This window comes from Aulonocara stuartgranti (genome assembly GCF_965226115.1).
Source record: "Aulonocara stuartgranti genome assembly, chromosome: 1".
Classification (NCBI taxonomy): Eukaryota; Metazoa; Chordata; class Actinopteri; order Cichliformes; family Cichlidae; genus Aulonocara; species Aulonocara stuartgranti.
Genome location: NC_138939.1, coordinates 34140020 through 34159680, shown reverse-complemented (window position 1 = coordinate 34159680; position 19661 = coordinate 34140020). Strand labels below are relative to the sequence as shown.

The following is a 19661-nucleotide window of genomic DNA, read 5'->3' as shown; positions in this document are numbered from 1 at the left end:
ACTACAGTCTGATCAGCCTGGACAAGATTGTGAGCTAATGATTTACTCGGCTTTCTGCCTTTATGAAGCCGGCTAATTTGGTATGCAGGGTGCCAGACACTAAAAAGAAGTTAGTTACCTGTGACAGTAATATGAGTGGAGGCTTCCCTCTGTGGTAAACATCCCCAAGGCAGTATTTGTGCAAATAAACACTGCAAATATTCTGTATAAGTACAGCTAGACAGCACCTTAAGCTGTTCAAATTTACCAGTATTTGGCAATAGTAAAGTTGTTGTGTCACCTTAAATTGATCAACTTCTGTTCTCGAGTTTGTTTTAAGATTTTCAGTGTGTGTGCACGTCTTAGCTGAGTTATTAGTCCAGCCCTGCAGCACTGCTGCTGTATGTGTGTTTAAGCTACATTAGAAGAGAGTTACAGCAGCTCTCTCATTCTCCCCACTACATTAACCTCCCCTTCATCCTTAAATGTGTCCCTGCTTGCCTGGCGCAGCACAGCGTCCAGGGAAAAGGGATCTGTTTTGTCCCATGCTCCCTCCCACACCGTCTTTCCCTCATTCACAGCCGACCAATGGGGGAGATGGTGAGAGAAGGAGAGAGAGGTGGGGGGGTAGGCATGGAGGGGGCATGAGAAATGGGCTGCGAGCAGTGAGTCGAGAAGGACGCAGATGTCAAAGCCATGAATCTGGGGACGCCCCCCCCCGGCACGTTTCTTTCTCAGCTATTCCACAATACCCCCTCCTTTGCCCATTCATCTCTCAGTCTTCATTTCTTTTTCAGTCTTTCTCTCAGACCATCAGTCCAGATTCTGCCCAATCAGCACCTCTCCCCTCACCTGGCCCTAACTCGGTTCAGTAATCAGAGTAAAATGAAGTGACAAGTCCAATGTTTACGTGCCTATGTGTTGGTGAAAATGTGTGTGCACAGTCATTAGGTATAGTGACACTCACAGGGTCACAGGCAGGCTTCAGCTAATAATGAGAAGCCATGAGATACCCATCACTGAGCTGTCACTATCCATTCACGCATTTTATAGCCTGGTGGGTCGAAGGTCATGTGAGACTGAACACAAACACGTATGCCAGCAACAATGATTCAAATGTGATAATTTTAAATCTATAAATATCTTCTGTGCAAAAGTTTATGATATGCTTCACAGGAAAAACAAGGCCAGGTTTGTCACATTACACGTATATTACAATTAAACAATCCATTGCTTATAATATTTTATTCTTTACCCTTTTCTTTATTACATAAAGTACTTGATAAATTGATTTTGTTTCATGTTGTTTTTATGTTAAAAAAAAAATCTCAAAATATTGTCCTTTTTCCATCATTTCCAAGTGTTGCTTCATTCTAGGGTTTTGCATATTGGGACATAATAACAAAAATATTGTCATTACTAGGGATGGGTACCGGTGTCCGGTGCCATGATGGCACCGGTTCTGACATAAACGGTAGTAACCAGACCGAAAAGCAGCGCACATTTCGGTGCTTTATTTCGGTGCTTTTTTTTCCTGAGCTGTGATACACTTCTAGCCAATCATTTTACGTTTCCAAGGATAGTAGGCGGGGCCAGGTACGTACGTTCTTTTAGAGCAGAGCTAGAGATTAAAAATGCCCAAGGAGGACCAGTCAAAGTCTGGCTGTACTTCACAGCAAAAGATGCAAACTCAGCAGCAACAAGTGCTTTAAGCTGATACTGTGATACTGTCAAAGGAGGTAACACCTCAAATCCGATGAAACACCTGGAGACGCATAGCGTGTTTTTTTTAAAAGCCCAGAAATGCGCCGTATTTTATAGCTTGCTGCGAGACCTCACACCGTGCACATCTACTGCGGGTGGGTTGCCTGTTAGCAACATCCCCCAAAAACACGAAGAGGAGAGTCCTGGCCCCTAGCCCTGCCAGTGTAGCAGAAATGATGACGGATGATGATGCAGCAGCAGCCGTTCTTCTCTGGGCGAGTAGCTTAATGTTGTTCGTGTGTAATTTACGTTGAGTAGGCTAACCACGTTATTACATTAATGCATGTAAGGTGAACTAGCAAACATCATCATAGCTACATGCGGCTGTCTTCTTGTTTGATGGCAGATACTCCCTTCACCCTGGCCAAAAAGGCTAAAATGACCAAAGAAAAAGTGGAAAACAGTTAAACATGAGAGGTTTAGGACAAAGTTTGTGTTTTTTCCATTGTTTAAGCACTGCTTCCAGCCAAGAGTTATGCCATAAATCCCCTATAGCTGCAGAAGAGGCTAACATTGTTATCTTTTTACAAAAACCAGCTGAACATGAGAGGTTTTTGGACCAATTTTGTGTTCTCCATTCTTTAAGCACCGGTTTGAGCACCGTTTGAGCACCGGCACCGTTTCAAAAGTACCGATTTGGCACCGGTATCGGATAAAACCTAAACGATACCCATCCCTACTCATTACAGGTTCTAAAATGAGATACATCCTGAGATGAACAGCAGCACAGGATATTGCGTGATTGTTGCGGTTACCCTGTTTCATCCAAGTTCAGCTGTCTGACAGATGGCTTCAAATTTAATACTAGTACTGGTATACAGTGGAGTTCATGGTCTAGTCACTGATTGCGTAGTTCCTGTGGCTGCAAACAAGCCCAAATCATCACCTCTCCACCACCATGCATGTATGAGGTGTTTGTGTTGATATGCTGTGTTTGGTTTTCCCCAAATGTGGCGATGTGCATTTTGGCCAAACATCGTCACTTCGATCTCGTCTGTTCAAAGGACTTTGTTCTTGAAATCTTGTGGTTTGTTCAGATGCAAACCTAAGCTGTGCTACCATGTAGTTTTCAGAGAGAAGAGAAGTTTCTCTAAGAATTGCTCAGTTTGACCTTGGGGAGAATTTGGTGGGATGTCCACTCATGGCAAGAGAGGAACACATCTTGAATGTTTTTCAGTTGGGAATAATCTTTCTCACTATAAAACGATGGACTTGAAATTGTTTGTAAATGGCCTTATAGCCCCATTTGCTTCTCTAAGATCATTGCACTACATTTTTCCTCCTTGGCATTGTGTTGAATACTTCAGACGCACAAACCGAAAAACACCAAAAGTTTGCTTTCAAAGAGCTGCTCACACTTGCCTATGATCAGTTAATCAAGTGCATTTGATTGCGGCACCTCTCCATGTAGAAATGATTCCTATAGAAATTGTGAAATAAAGAATACGTGATGTAATTCATGTTTTGCAGGCCATCTGAAGTCGTATTTATCTGATTTTAAGACCTGTTAAGAACCAGATTATTTTTTATTATGTCGTGACATATAAAATCTTAGAACTCAAAGAGTTTGTTTTTCCTGTGATTGTTCATCATACAAATTTTTTTTAATCACTTTGTATTTGTTGCAGAGGAGAAATAAGTGACATGAAGATAATGTTAGTGTGACCTTTGTGTCCTTGGACGTGCGTTTGTGTGTCTGTGCGTGTGTGTCCCCTTGGCAAAGTCTAGTGCTGGACACGCCTACTGTAGCAGGGATTACCTCAAAGGTGACTTTGAGTACTTTGGCAGGCATTAATATGTCTGTCTGTGGAACAGCTATCCTGTACCAAAAACTCTTTACGGGTATATAGTTGACATCAAAACAAACCCCAGATGTATGTCCATCATGGCTTGAGTCACAAGGTGGTCTCTAGTTAGGTACTAAACATTGTTTATTTTTTGGTTGTTTGTTATAGATGTCTTTAGCACAGGGGCTGATACTTGCATTACTAGTAGCAGGAGTAGTTTTATATCCTCATGAGTGTTTTGAACTCTAGTTTAGGCCCTAGGCCTCAGTGTTGACTAATGTTGCTTCACAGTAGGAACAGCAATGGCTTCAAGCATCTCAGCTCTAACTTAATCACCAAGCATATTAGTCATCCAAAGAAATTTATTCAGATGTGAAAATACAATGACAAGACATTAACTCATGTTTAATGCTCATTTTGTGATGCAGATAGTTCATTTGATAGACAGTGTTATATAATTATAATACATCTTATAAGAGTTTTTTTCCTATGAGGCGGCAGGATATTGTAAAAAAATTTGGAAAATAATTTTAAAAATGTGCTTATTTTTTATCAGTAATTATTTTGTGTCAGTTAAAGTTTTGGGGTCACACCACAATCTTAAATTGCCTCAAAAGGCTACCATTTCATATGTTTCTGTAACAATCCTCAATCTGCTTTTCCACAAGTAATGAATCAGTCGTAGTCTGGGATCACACCGATTTTAGCTTTTTCTCCCTCATTCTTTATCACACAGCATAGTTATCAGTGTTGCTGCTGAATGAGAGAGAGAGAGCGAGAGCAGGCAAGTGCAGGCAGACTAACACTGTTATTGATGCTGTGGAACTTTCATTAGCACCTAAAGTAATGAAAGGGATAATGGACAGAAGGAAGTTGTTGGTTGTGTTTTTTTGTTGTTGTGTTTTTTTGTCTTTGTGTCTGCTTGAAGGGGAAAATTAGTTAACTATTTTTTCCCTCTTCTTTTGTAAAGTAATTTGTGCAGTAGAGAAACTTGACTCATTAAAACTTGGACTGTCAGGAGAGTGTCTCAAATCTCACAAGTTTAAGTCTTTTTGGATGCTCATGCTTCCTATGCAGTTTCTTGGTGGACAGCAGTAATATTTAGATGTTGGTGGACAGAAGTTATCCAGTGCACAATGCTAACTTCTTGACAAGATATTTCTTAGGGAACTCTGTGCACAGAACTGTGAGTGCAGTTTGAGTGCTGCTACTTAATGGAGATAAAGCATTAGTACTTGACTTCTTTTATGCTTTCAAACTGAAAGTTTGAGTGAATTTCATTTTTGTGGGAAACGTTTCTGAAGAGTGGAGGCTAGCCATGATTTTGGAATTGGATGTGTGTCCACACCCTTTGTCTTGAGCCATTTAGTATTAAAGTAAAGTGTGAAGAATGAAAGTAGGACAAAGTGGTAATCAGGCCAGTGTTTTGTGCACATGTGATGGATACAGTCATTAAAGGAGCTTCATGAAATTGATGCAAAACTCCACACCCCCAGGATCTTAAGGCGTTCTCTGATTAAATTTGTTGAATAGTTTGTGAGTTATTAAATTTGCTGACATTAAGGATGTCTCATCACTGAGAACAGACATTTATGGGAGCAGATTTTTTCACTCTCTCCTTTAGTTGTGATTAATGATCTTTTGAGTGGAGTAAATAAAATCCCAGAATATTCTCTCATTGTTGTCTGGGCAGCCTTCCAAGTGTTCAGGATACAGATTCAGTGTCCTTCAAAACTGTGGACAGTGATACATATGTTTGATGCTGTTATTTTACTGGAGTGTGTTTTGTATTGTTCGGAAAATTAGAGCAACAGTTAAATTCAATTTAAATGCATTACCAACTGAGGAGGGGCATATCACTGTTTAAAATGCTTTTGGGGGATTTATCCTGTTTTTTTTTTTTACCACATGGGGATCCAGTACGGACTCTTTATGCCGGCGAGGCGTGATTGCGAATGTCGCTCAGGTGCATCTGTCTCCCCTGCAGCTGGCGCGCAGATCATGCCCCACCACAGACTCCTATGAGCAAGTGCTTAGGTGACAGTGGGAAGGAAAAACTGCCCTTTAACAGAAAGAAATGTCCAGCAGAACCAGGCTCAGGGAGTGGAGCCCATCTGCTGGAACCAGTTGGGGGTGAGGGGAGGAAGACAGGGCAAAGACACACTATGGAAGAGAGCCAGAGATTAATAATAACTAATAACTGAATACAGCGAGGTGTATAAACACATAGTGAGCGAAAAAGGTGACTGAAATAGACTGCAAACAGGGTGTAGCATCAGCAGACAGGGTGCCGCAGTCAACTTTAGTTGGAAGATGCTGACTTGTCTACAAACACTTGTTAACTACTACAGGGAGTGCAGAATTATTGTATATACATATACATATATACATATATATACATATACATATATATACATACATACACACACACACATATATACAGGGAGTGCAGAATTATTAGGCAAATGAGTATTTTGTCCACATCATCCTCTTCATGCATGTTGTCTTACTCCAAGCTGTATAGGCTCGAAAGCCTACTACCAATTAAGCATATTAGGTGATGTGCATCTCTGTAATGAGAAGGGGTGTGGTCTAATGACATCAACACCCTATATCAGGTGTGCATAATTATTAGGCAACGTCCTTTCCTTTGGCAAAATGGGTCAAAAGAAGGACATGACAGGCTCAGAAAAGTCAAAAATAGTGAGATATCTTGCAGAGGGATGCAGCAGTCTCAAAATTGCAAAGCTTCTGAAGCGTGATCATCAAACAATCAAGCGTTTCATTCAAAATAGTCAACAGGGTCGCAAGAAGCGTGTGGAAAAACCAAGGCGCAAAATAACTGCCCATGAACTGAGAAAAGTCAAGCGTGCAGCTGCCAAGATGCCACTTGCCACCAGGTTGGCCATATTTCAGAGCTGCAACATCACTGGAGTGCCCAAAAGCACAAGGTGTGCAATACTCAGAGACATGGCCAAGGTAAGAAAGGCTGAAAGACGATCACCACTGAACAAGACACACAAGCTGAAACGTCAAGACTGGGCCAAGAAATATCTCAAGACTGATTTTTCTAAGGTTTTATGGACTGATGAAATGAGAGTGAGTCTTGATGGGCCAGAAGGATGGGCCCGTGGCTGGATTGGTAAAGGTCAGAGAGCTCCAGTCCGACTCAGACGCCAGCAAGGTGGAGGTGGAGTACTGGTTTGGGCTGGTATCATCAAAGATGAGCTTGTGGGGCCTTTTCGGGTTGAGGATGGAGTCAAGCTCAACTCCCAGTCCTACTGCCAGTTTCTGGAAGACACCTTCTTCAAGCAGTGGTACAGGAAGAAGTCTGCATCCTTCAAGAAAAACATGATTTTCATGCAGGACAATGCTCCATCACACGCGTCCAAGTACTCCACAGCGTGGCTGGCAAGAAAGGGTATAAAAGAAGAAAAACTAATGACATGGCCACCTTGTTCACCTGATCTGAACCCCATTGAGAACCTGTGGTCCATCATCAAATGTGAGATTTACAAGGAGGGAAAACAGTACACCTCTCTGAACAGTGTCTGGGAGGCCGTGGTTGCTGCTGCACGCAATGTTGATGGTGAACAGATCAAAACACTGACAGAATCCATGGATGGCAGGCTTTTGAGTGTCCTTGCAAAGAAAGGTGGCTATATTGGTCGCTGATTTGTTTTTGTTTTGTTTTTGAATGTCAGAAATGTATATTTGTGAATGTGGAGATGTTATATCAGAATCAGAATCAGAATCAGAATACTTTATTGATCCCTGGGGGAAATTATTTTTTGTTACAGTGCTCCATTTTAAACCAACATTAAGACAAGACAGACAATATGCTAACTAAGAATAGTACAATATATACATATATATACATACATACATACATACATACATAAGTCACTTATAAATAAATATTTGGAAAAGAAACATGTGTAGCTGTAGCAGCAAACAGTGTGTTAAGTGGATGCGTTGTACAGGGAGATGGCCACAGGCAGGAATGATTTCCTGTGTCGTTCAGTGGTGCTTTTCGGTAATCTCAGTCTCTCACTGAACGAGCTCCTGTGGCTGACCAACATGTCATGGAGTGGGTGGGAGGTGTTATCCAACATTGTCTTTATCTTGGACAGCATCCGCCTCTCCGACACCACCTTGAGGGAGTCCAGCTCCATCCCCACAACATTGCTGGCCTTACGGATCAGTTTATTAAGTCTGTTGGCATCTGCGACCCTCAGCCTGCTCCCCCAGCATGCAACAGCATAGAGGATCGCACTGGCCACAACAGACTCATAGAAAATCCTCAGCATTTTCTGGCAGATGTTGAAGGACCTCAGTCGCCTCAAAAAATAGAGACGACTCTGGCCCTTCCTGTAAAGTGCTGTGGTGTTTTTAGCCCAGTCCAGTTTATTGTCAATGTGTACTCCAAGGTATTTATAGTCCTCCACAATGTCAACACTGACCCCCTGGATTGAAACAGGGGTCAAGTGTTTCCTGGTCTTCCTGAAGTCCACGATCAGTTCCTTGGTCTTTGCCACGTTGAGCTGCAGATGATTCTGCTCACACCACGTGACAAAGGAGTCGACCACAGCCCGGTACTCTGTCTCATCATCCCTGCTGATGCATCCAACCACCGCAGAGTCATCAGAAAACTTCTGAAGATGGCAGGTCTCTGTGCAGTGGCTGAAGTCTGAAGGTGTAGAGGGTGAAGAGGAAGGGGGAGAGGACAGTCCCCTGTGGTGCCCCTGTGTTGCTAATCACCTTGTCAGACACACACTGTGGGAGACGTACATATTGTGGTCTTCCTGTCAGGTAATCAACAATCCAGGACACCAGAGAAGCATCCACCTGCATCGCTGCTAACTTATCACCCAGGAGGGTCGGCCTGATGGTGTTGAAAGCACTGGAAAAGTCAAAAAACATGACCCTCACAGTGCTCGCCGGCTGGTCCAGATGGGTGTAGACACGATTGAGCAGGTAGATGATGGCGTCCTCTGTTCCGAGACGAGGCTGATAAGCGAACTGAAGGGGATCCAGATGTGGTCTTACTATGGGTCGCAGCTGGTCCAGGATGAGCCTTTCCAGGGTCTTCATGATGTGGGAGGTCAGTGCCACGGGCCTGTAATCCTGGGGGCCACTGGGACGAGGCGTCTTTGGTACAGGGACGAGGCATGATGTCTTCCACATCACTGGGACCCTCTGCAGACTCAGACTCAGCATAAACAGTTTATGAAAGACTCCACACAGCTGGGGGGCACAGGTCTTGAGGACAAGGGGACTCACTCCGTCTGGTCCAGCAGACTTGCCTGAGTGAAGTCTCCTCATTTGCATCTCAACCTGGTATTGAGTGAAGGTGATGGGTGGGGGAGGGGTGTCAGGAATCTCACAGGAGGCAACATGTGAAGAGAGAGGCTGGCACAGTGGTGTGGCTCTGGATTCCAGGCTGACTGCAGGTGAGGTTGTGGGGGTGGGAGCAGACACTGTGGTGTCGAATCTATTGAAAAACAGATTCAACTCATTGGCTCTATTCTCACCTCCCTCAGTTCCCCTGCTGTTGGTTGGCCTGAATCCAGTGATGGTCTTCATGCCCCTCCACACCTCTCTCATGCTGTTCTGCTGGAGTTTCCACTCCAGCTTCCTCCTGTAATTTTCCTTAGCCTCTCTGATCTTGTCCTTTAGTAACACCTGGATCTTCCTCACCTCCTCTTTGTTGCCCCCTCTGAAAGCCCTCTTCTTGTTGTTGAGGAGGGCTTTGATGTCCTTAGTCACCCACGGCTTGTTATTTGGGTAACAATGAACAGTCTGAGCTGGAACAATGGAGTCGGTGCAGATTATATTGGTTTCACTGGTGAAAATAAATGATTGAAATGGGTATATATTTGTTTTTTGTTAAGTTGCCTAATAATTATGCACAGTAATAGTCACCTGCACACACAGATATCCCCCTAAAATAGCTAAAACTAAAAACAAACTAAAAACTACTTCCAAAAACATTCAGCTTTGATATTAATGAGTTTTTGGGTTCATTGAGAACATGGTTGTTGTTCAATAATAAAATTATTCCTCAAAAATACAACTTGCCTAATAATTCTGCACTCCCTATATTTATGCATACAAATAACCAAACATCAAGGCAAGCTGTGTAGCCACACAATGCACAATTGCATCAAACTGACATTGAAGTATGTCAACTAAAGTTGCTGCCTGAACAAAAATAAAGTGAAACACTGAAAGTAGTAACTTTTATAAGAAATAAATAAAAACTAGTAGGCCCAAGTCCCATACAATCTCAAAATGGCTCAACAAAACATGGTTCCTGCAACCTCTCAAAGGTTTTTAGCCAAAAACACCAGCCTATTGACATGATCAGGCTTCAGGGATGCACGCAGGCAGTTGACAACATTTCCACCAGTGCTGAAGACCCTTTCTGATGAGGCACTTGTGGCTGGGATGCAAAGATATTTCTTTGCCAGGATGGAGAGTCGTGGGAAGTCGTGCATCATATTCAGTAGGAATTAGGCCTACTCACCTATGGCCAAATGGGTTCTTTTTTGGGTTCATTGAGAACATGGTTGTTGTTCAATAATAAAATTATTCCTCAAAAATACAACTTGCCTAATAATTCTGCACTCCCTGTAGCCGAGCAGGAGTAAAACTTGGAAGTAGTGCAATTGAGACCAGAAATGGAGAACATCCGCCTTCAAAGTAAAAGTTGCATGTATTACTGTAGCCAACAACTTTTTAGAGATTTTACTTTGAAGGTAGACGGTCTCCATTTCTGGTTGTTATCGTACTTTTCATACTTTCACTACTGGTGAAAGAGTAATTTAGGAGTGCTTGCAGACAAGTCTTCATCTTCCACAAAAACTCTGAGCAACCACAGCAATCTGCTTGCAAATAAAGTATTTGCAAAGAGGTTTTCAGTCCAGCACTGTGTTGCTCTTTGTGAATGCCATCATTCCAGCAACGACTCACGAACTAGTTGTGGGGATACTCAAAAAGATCTAAGTGGCAACCATGATAAGAATTTGGGGAATTTCTATTTGTTTGCTCTCTTATACCAAATGTTATCAATTCCGCTGACTCCACCCACAACTATAAGTGCAAGTGGTCAATTCAGCTGCATCTCATAGGGTACACAGCACCATCCCTTACCAAAGCGATGCACCACCCATCACAGGAAGATCCTCACACATTGATGTTGTGTTTTGTATTTTAAAGTATTACATCGTGGTATGTTGTATATTGTGAATGCACTATTACAATATTCATAGTTCAGTATTTATGAGATTGTGCCTTCTGTAAAGCAGTATGTATGATGAGTAAACAAAGATCAATAGCTACATTAAAAAACTAAAAGCGAGAAAGAATATTTTATTTAATCTCTATTTGACGTAGTTGTCTCCTCATTTTTAGTGTTGCTCTATTGCGTGCCTTTATCATCATCCTTAAGCAATATTACATCAGTCAAAGAGTCTGAAAGCTGAAATATAGGCAAGATTTAAAGTAAATATTAATAGATCGATGAAAAAGCTCAAAGTGGGCAGGAAGAGAAAGTATGCATGTGCTGAAGGATGAGCAACTGTTGTCAATCTTTACAAGGTCAAGAAAGGATTTGAAGGAATATTCATGTTATGGAAAAGAGATATAAGTTAAGTGTCTTTTGTTTTGGTTTTTGGCTATTTGACTTTAGCCCAAATTTGGCAGTTTCTCTGCTGGATGTGAGTGTTGAGGCTTACTGATCAAACAGTGGTGATGCTGTTTTACTAATTTTGTTCATTTGTTTGTTTCGCTTCCTCACAGTGTACCCAGACCTTTGTAACATCAGCCTGGCAGCTGTGGGTGATGTACAGAAGCATCAAGACCGCATTGCATTCTGGGATGATGTATATGGCTTTAACATGACATGCATGAAGAAGGCTGTGGTGCCAGAGGCTGTGGTGGAAGTGTTGAAAGCAGACACACTCATCTCTGAACCTACAGTCATACAGGTAAACATTCAACCTTCTGTGTAGCTCCTTTGCAAATCCAGTGGCAAGGCTGATATTTAAAAGTAAAAGTAATGTCCTTTACCAAATAAAATGACAATACAACCTGAATGGTTGGCTTGTCTCTGTATTTATTTGGGGTTGTTTTTGGCTGGACACACAGTAGATAATTAAACGTGACTTGTCAACCAAAATAACTACTAGAAACTTTTTGTCTCTTTAAGTTAAACTCTATTTTTTCTCTTTATCTGACTTTGCACAGATATTTTTGATCAAGCTTACAACTTTGACTTTTTTTATTGTTCTGCCTTATTTGTGTTGCAGTGATTAGAGATCAGATATTCAATTTTGTCTTCGTTTGATGACACGAACAAGTAAAAATGTTCTGCAGCAATACACCTGTACACACAAATGGGAGAAATAGAGTCTTCAGGGCTCAGGCAGTTAAAAAATCGACAGAGAACGAGAGCTGCAGTTAGCTGTATAGAGAGATAGGGCCTTATAGCTTGTGTGTGTATGTGCATGTGTGTGTGTGGTGATGCTGTAGAGCTGGGTGATTGATCTGTCTAATCCTTGTTTAAGTTCTTCTTAAGGAAACTTCATTACTCTCAGCACACTGAGGACAGAGTAGTTTTAGCTGTGCTGGTGGGAGAGTGGTATACAGAGAATATGCAGATAAAGACACAAGGAGTCTCATATCTAAGAACACCTTTTGTGGATATATCTCAGAAGGATTGCTCTTTCCTCTTTTCTCTAATACCTTTTATATGTGGGATTTTTTTTTGCCAGTTGGCCTGTTTGCTAAGTACCGTGTCCTCCACCCATCTCAGAATGTGATGAATGAGGGTAGAACTTGATGTAATGGAATTTGAAACCTCTAATCGATAGTTTCTCCCCTCCAGTGACAAATAGACAGCCCCTCTGCCCAAATTACAAGGACTCCCATCTATTGCCTCCCTTTGATACGATCCAATAACATTCCATTAAAGCTGGCTGCTACTCCGGAAAATTGAGAGCCCTTTCATGGAATTATATATTCCAGCTAAGCAGATAAGTTTTTTTTTACTCACAGTGAGAAGAGATAGCAATGTTCAATCTGAGCAATGTTTAATTTGCTCCCTTTAAACCTGCCTTATGTTATGCAGTTGTTTCCAATCATAAATAGCTTAAGAAGTCATTTTGCTCCTTGGTATTCCAAATTGTTTCTTAAGAAAAGCACAATGTTTGCTACATACAATAGGGGAAATCATTATTCGATTCCCTGCTAAATTTGTAAGTTTGCTCATTTACAAAGAAATTAACAGTCTCTCTAATTTTTATGATAGTTTAATTTTAATAGAGAGAGAGAAAAAATGCAAACAACATAAACAAACAAACAAATCAAAAAACACATTACATAAAAGTTACTACCCAGCCAGAATTCTGGCTTCCACAGATTGGCTGTGTACCCAAAGGTTACAATTAATCACTTAACTACAGATACTACAGATCTCAACTCGTATGCTTAAAGCACTGTCCACAGTTTCTTCCATGCCAACATCTCCACCACCATTGCCAAGAACACAGAGCTGTCAAAGGGCCAGGGACAAGGTTGTAGAGCTACACTAGGCTGGAATGGGCTACAAGACTATCAGCAAGAAGCTTGATTAGACAAATATTGGTGCAGCCTTTTGGAAATAGAAGAAATATAAACAATTTCAGTCTCCCTGCCTCATGGCGTGAGGATGATCATGAGAAAGGTGATGGATCAGCTCAGAACTACACGGGAGAAGTTTGTTGATGATCTGAAGGCAGTTGAGACCACAGGCACCAACTATACCATCAGAAACACTACACTGTAATGGATTGTAATCTTGCAGCGTCTGCAAGGTCCTTCTGCTCAAGAAGGCACATGTACAGGCCTGTCTCAAGTTTGTCAGTGAATATCTAGATGAGTCATAGAAGGCTTGTGAGACAGTGCTGTGATCACAGGAAACCAAAATCAAGCTTTTTGGCATGAACTTGACCCGCTAAGTTTAGAGGGAGAGAAATGTACGACCCAAAGAACACTATCCCCAAAGTCAAGCATGGAGGTGGAAACATTATGTCATGGGGCTGTTTTTCTGCTAAGGATACAGGATTACTTCACTGCCAATAGATGGGACCATGTCTTGGAAGAGAACCTCCTTTCCACAGCCTAAACAGTGCTGATTGGTCTTCCGGTGTGATAATGACCCAAAACATACTGCCAAGGCAACAAAGGAGTTGTTAAAGAAGAAGCACATCCAGGCCATGGAGTGGCCTAGCCAGTCTCCAGACCTCAGTCCTGTAGAAAATCTGGAGAAGGAACTGAAACTTCAAGTTGCCAAGTGGCAGCCAAGATATTCTGCCTCTCTCATTTCTTTTTGAGAGAGCAAACTTACAAATTCAGCAGAAGACCAAATAATTATTTTCCCCACTATAGCAGTACAACTTGTTGGGTCTGCGCTTCCACAGGCCCAGCTGGTTTAGAAACTTATTCCCTTTAACGAAGCAAGGAAGCAAGATGAACAGCTTTAGCTGGTTTTTACTTGCTAGCAAGGGAGGCTAGTTGGAACCAGGCTCTTGGAGCTAACCGCTCCTCACCTGTCTCCTAGCCAACTTCAAATAAACAGCCTTCCTTGCAGCCTTTTATTCTGAGAACACAAGCATTACTAAACAACAAAACAGAACCCTCACATAGGATGTCCCATAATAAAACACTATAGCCTTCCCCACCAGCAGACTGGCTGGGGAGGTGGTCAGAAACAAAGGAATGTCTTTGATCCTACAGTTTGAACCAAGACTTACAAATTTAAGTACAATAATGGCAACATTTAACAATTTGACTCCAACACAACTGTATTCCTCCACTACCAGTAAGATTCTATCCAAAATCACTCTATATTTAAATCTATATTTTACTTTTTAGTCTGATCTAATTCTAGTATCTGATTGATGAATGTAAAAACAATATCCTCTATGTTTGAGTCCTCGCAATCGCTAAAATGAACAAAGAGAAGTGTTCTTGGCATGTACTCAATTTTCTGCTTTTGGCTCTCAGCTTCCAGTTACTACTGAAAGCTGTAGTAAGTAAATTGTCACAGCCCTAATTAGTCACCATAACTGTTATAAAGTAACATGATTCATTTAACTGATCTGGGTGCTCAGTGGGAGAGTGTATCTAATTAGAGTTGCTATATAAATAATGTCGGATGATTGTCAGAATGCTGTAGAGGAAAGTCATTTTTCCCACCCTTGATAGGATAATAGACAGGTGCAGGATATGATTTAGGAATCATTTCCTCTTTTGTGACAATTGTAGGGGATAGTACCCTTTAAAGCGCCCTTTAACTGGGCTGCAGTCAGCTATTTTGTCTCCAGTAGGGAGACATTTTTTGTTTTTTTTCGGCCAGCTCGAGTTAGTCAAAATATAATTACTTTCCAACTTTTTTCTAAGCATATATTTGCATGAGATTCCTAACAGAAATGCAATTTATTTAAAAAATCACCATTTATAGTGAGTGAAATCATAGCTTTGTACCAAAAAAACACAGTGATGGCAGGAAAATATGCCAGTTTTCAATTTGCCAGGCAGTACCTGAACAAAGCACTGATGTTAACATGTTCGCATTGACTTCTAAAACACAACATAGATTAACAAAGGCATCCTGTACAGCACATTTAATTTTCTCAGTAAACAATTCTGTGTACAGGTATGTTATTTCCAACATGTCAGCATTGGTTCTCTCAGACATAGTGACAATAGAGAACTACTGGGGAGATTTTGTAAGATTAGCCACTGTGATTGTGGTTCTGTTATTCCTCTGGTTAGTGTTTACTCTGTTCTGCCCGTGTGTTCCTGTATCTAGTCCGCGTTTCTTAGTTTGTGTCTTTTCTTGTGTAAGTTCCTGTTTTATTGTGAAGGTCTGTGTCTTATGTGAGTGTTTTCAGTTTGCCTCCCTAGTCTCGTCATGTTAATTACTCCCAGCTGTGTTCCCACCTGTATGTAATCCCCCTGTGTTCTCTGAGTGTATTTAAGTTGTGTCTTCTGTCATAGTAGTTGCTGGTTCGTCTGTGTTGTTTCCCCTCGGTCTCCCTGCGTCTCCCCGTATGTATTTCTCCGGACCTCCCTGCATCCTCATTCTGGTTTGTCTTATTAGTTTACCCAGTTTAGGTTTCCGGTTTCATGTTTTGTCGCCACTGCTGTTTGTACTAACACCCCTGTAAAGAAACACTCACCTGCACCAGAGCTGCTGCCTTTTGGGTCCTTTTCTACATTCCACACGGCTTGCCCCGGCAATCCGTGACAGCCACACTATTATAAGAAATCTCTACTTGCCCAAACTTGGTGAAGAGCTTTGATTTGACCAACTCTGCTGTTATGAACAAACAAACTCTGTCACAGACTCTATGTAAAATTCAAAAGCAAAGTATACCAACAAGTTTTTTCTGTTATTCTTTGAATTACTTCACAGTTCACACTGTCATTATTATTATTATTATTAATCTTTTTTTAAATGCAGTTTTGCCTTTTCCCTACAGACAATTGACTGTAACAGAGTGTGTCTGTCTGAGCTGGAGTTTTCATCAGATTTCCACTTGAAGATAACAAACACCACAGACTGCACGGTAAGTCAGATATATACGTACTGGCTTTTGTTCATTTGTAGTCTGTCCACATGCTACACAAAAAGCCCCTGAAACAACATTGTACATCCGCAACCATTTATCAGAAATACTGCGTGAAAGGAACAAGGTGGTACAAACAGAAGAGATATCTGTCAGCACGTGCTGATATATTATGTCTCTGTATTGTCTCTCAGTTGGATGTTGAATAGAGTTTCAGCTTGAATTGGAGACACCAGGCTAATGTGATTTTGTATTGCATGCCATACAACATAGTCAGTGTACATGGCCTGCTTTGCTTTCCATGTCATACATAATTAATTATTTCATCACCCACAAATACTTTGTGGGTTAAAAACACGTAAGCACATATTAAAAAGGATTTCAAAGCTAATCCAGCCTTGTTAACTGGTAATATTCAAACCACATTCGTGCATGTCCTTCCAAAAGTTTGCTCAACCTGTTAATTTTATTTATTTTTAGCACTCAAAGCACATGTGGAATGATGAGAACAACTGTAGTCCTGTGTGAGGCATTATCTGACTCCTAGTTGAACCTGTGAGTAGGTCAGCTTGACCAAAAACTTCAGTACAAAATTGAAGTGCATGGCACCAAAGCATGAAGAATGCTTTATGAGTCCATTTGGACTGGCTCTGGCAGCCACCATCAGCCCCTCCAGTCATGCCACCCAATTCCATGAACTTCCTACAGCATCACAGACACATTTCTCTCTGCAACACCAATAATAACCACCCAGCTAAAGAAGAGCCTCACTACTGTGGGCTTGGAGAGAAGTGATTTGTCCATAACAAGGCCTATTGTGTTGAAGCAGCTTTGTACTATGCTGCAGTGTTACCGCACTGGTGTATGGGTTTAATGGATAATCAATAGGTGGTTATTATCTGGCTTGTGCTCCCTGGGTAAGGCTGGTGGATTTAATGGGATTTGTAAACATCCTTTCATTTTTCCTGTCTTCTCTGCTCTGTAATTGAAAACATCCCGTTTCTATTTCTGGATTGTAAGTCCAGTCATGTTAGAGGTAACAGATGATAGGATCATACATTACGGAAGTGGTTTTTCAGTTTATTGTTATTTTTTGGCAATACTTTGTCCTGCTTTCTTCCTGTTGTTTCACATGTCTTATTATTCTCAGTTGCTGTGATGTATGTAGGAGGACAGATACTGTATGTGTGTGTACGTCTGATGTGTACAATTTATCGTTCAGTCATGCTTGTTTCATGTAGGGTTGTTTTGGTTTTTTTGCATTTATAATGCAAGTACTCTAAGTGTCACTCGTGTAAATTGTAAATACCTGCCTTGAGTATCCAGCCTGCTTGTCTCAGGATTTACAGACGGACTGTTGCCCTGTGGGAGTAGCATGTTGTTACCATAAAGACACTGACCTGTAGTCAGTATTGGCCACAGCTCCTCAGTAGTAGTTAAGATTGGGGTGTGTGAAGGGTAAACTGCTCCTGGACCAGTGCTCAGGGATTGGTGAGGGAGAGCTGCTTCTCCTGTCCTGTGATGGAGCGCCTGCTTTTGTTCTCCTGTCGACAGTCCATTCATCAGCTCAGCCTGCCTAACCTTGCATTAAATGAACAGCACAACCCCTGCGTCTGCGCCGCTCACGCACAAGACAAATCCTTTCACTCTTGCTGTTTTTTCCCAGTCCCTTTTTCCTTTCCTCCCTCTTGAATTCCACACACTTTGCACCCTGTTTACATGCAAACGTTGAAATCTACCTGCTGCATACAAACTATATGTGCTGAAATTTTCATTAAAACTCTGACTGGTCTGGCATCTGTATCTTTTTTTTTGGCTTAACCCTCTAAAGCATTGCTGCCATCATGATCCATTTACCTAAACTGTAGAGTGAGTAGCAAAATATCTCACCCCCTCTCCTAAGGGTGGAAAAGATGAATGCTGATGGCATAGCAGGAGAGAATAAGTTTCTGTCTGTAATTAATTTTAACACTGCTGTCTCGGTGCTGCTGACATAGCTACTGTAGCGCTACAGAGAAAAAAAAGTGAGCAATCCATCTCTTACCTGCTTTCCATCAAATTTGAATTGGGTGTATAAGGGAGGGGGGGGGGGGTGGCCTTCTGGACTGACAGGACAGGTACTCTTCAACTTCAAGGACAATTTTCAGAAATCCACTCTAACTCTTAACAATGCAGCACTATGCAGCATTTTGAGTTAAGCTATCAGTTGATTGTCAGAAAAAAACTGCCTTGGCAGGTTATTTCCACTTACAAATCATCATCAGCACACTGATTTATGCAAATGTCCTGAAAGTTACAGAGGAAGTGTTCTGAGTTTAAACTTAAAAGTCTGCATGTCTGTCTACAGAAGGGTAATACACGCAGCACTTTAATTGGCTAGATTATATTTGATTGAGGAAAAAAATGTGCTTAGAATGTGTTTTCCCTTCAAATAGCATTGTCTAACATCGATACAGTTCACTATTACTACTGTTATTATTATTATTATTATATGTGATCACAAAGTTGTATAAAGCTTGTTCTGGGCTCCCTCAAGTTAGGTCAAAGGAAACTGATATCCACCAGGTCCTTAACACTGATTAGTAGCCATAGTGATTCTAACAGTGGTAATTCTAGTATGTATTTATGAATAGTGGTTGTAACATTCAGCACTGACAGCATATAATGGCACTATTTCCGGTTCAGTATTTAAAAAGGGCATTTGCTGACCAATGCAATACCAATCTACTAAATTTGGTAAACCTGTTAATTAAACAAAATTGTGACCTGTATAAAATTAGTCAGTAAATACAGGATGTAGATAATTAAAAGAGCCTTTGGCCTGATTAGTGATTTAGAGCAGCCATTCCCAAAGTCAAGAGTGCTGCGGCCCTTCCAAGATATACTTAATTTCAAACTGAATTTCTCTTATTACTTGTTACTGTGTCCCACACTTTGGGACAAACAAATTAACAGTGACCAACGCCCAAAGGTAAAGGCTTTAAAGTGACAAAGCTGGAGTTTGTCTTCATGCCGTGTGACTATGCTATTTTAACATGCCCTCCACTCGTGCATTCATCAAGCACTCAGGAGCAAAGCTCAGCAGTGGAGCAAACAGTCGGTTTTGCACAGCTTGCCTCTCGACCTTCTCTAACTGTTACTGTAGAGCATCACGAATGAGGAACACCACCTGCAGGTGTGCTGACTCGTGCTCCACCTGAGCCTCACGGCTGCAGTTGAATGGCGAGGCTGAGAGGAGAAACGTAGGGGGAAGGGGGGAGGAATTCACAACATCTTGCTCGTGAGGTGGTCGTGCTTGAAGCCTCCACGCCTGGATAAACCCCATCAAAAGCGCATTAGCCCTCTATTCTCCCGCCCCCTCCCTCCCTCCACCTCACCGCCCCTTCCTTTCCGTCCTTTTAACCCACCCTCTCTTTTCATGCATCCCCCTCCCCACCACCGTATAATAGTATCTGGACGGGCCACGCGGCTCGCTGACACATAGCCAGGCGAAAGAGGAGCGATGATGAATTGC

The 19661-nt window shown here is 41.7% G+C and overlaps 1 protein-coding gene across 1 annotated transcript in view; it reads left to right on the top strand.

Moving 5' to 3' along the window:
- The window catches only part of prmt3 (protein arginine methyltransferase 3), a 64243-nt gene that overhangs the window by 30123 nt on the left and 14459 nt on the right, over positions 1-19661 (top strand). The window contains exons 12-13 of the mRNA XM_082535557.1: positions 11334-11521; positions 16061-16147. Coding sequence (XP_082391683.1) covers positions 11334-11521; positions 16061-16147 — 275 coding nt within the window. The remainder of the gene's footprint in view (positions 1-11333; positions 11522-16060; positions 16148-19661) is intronic.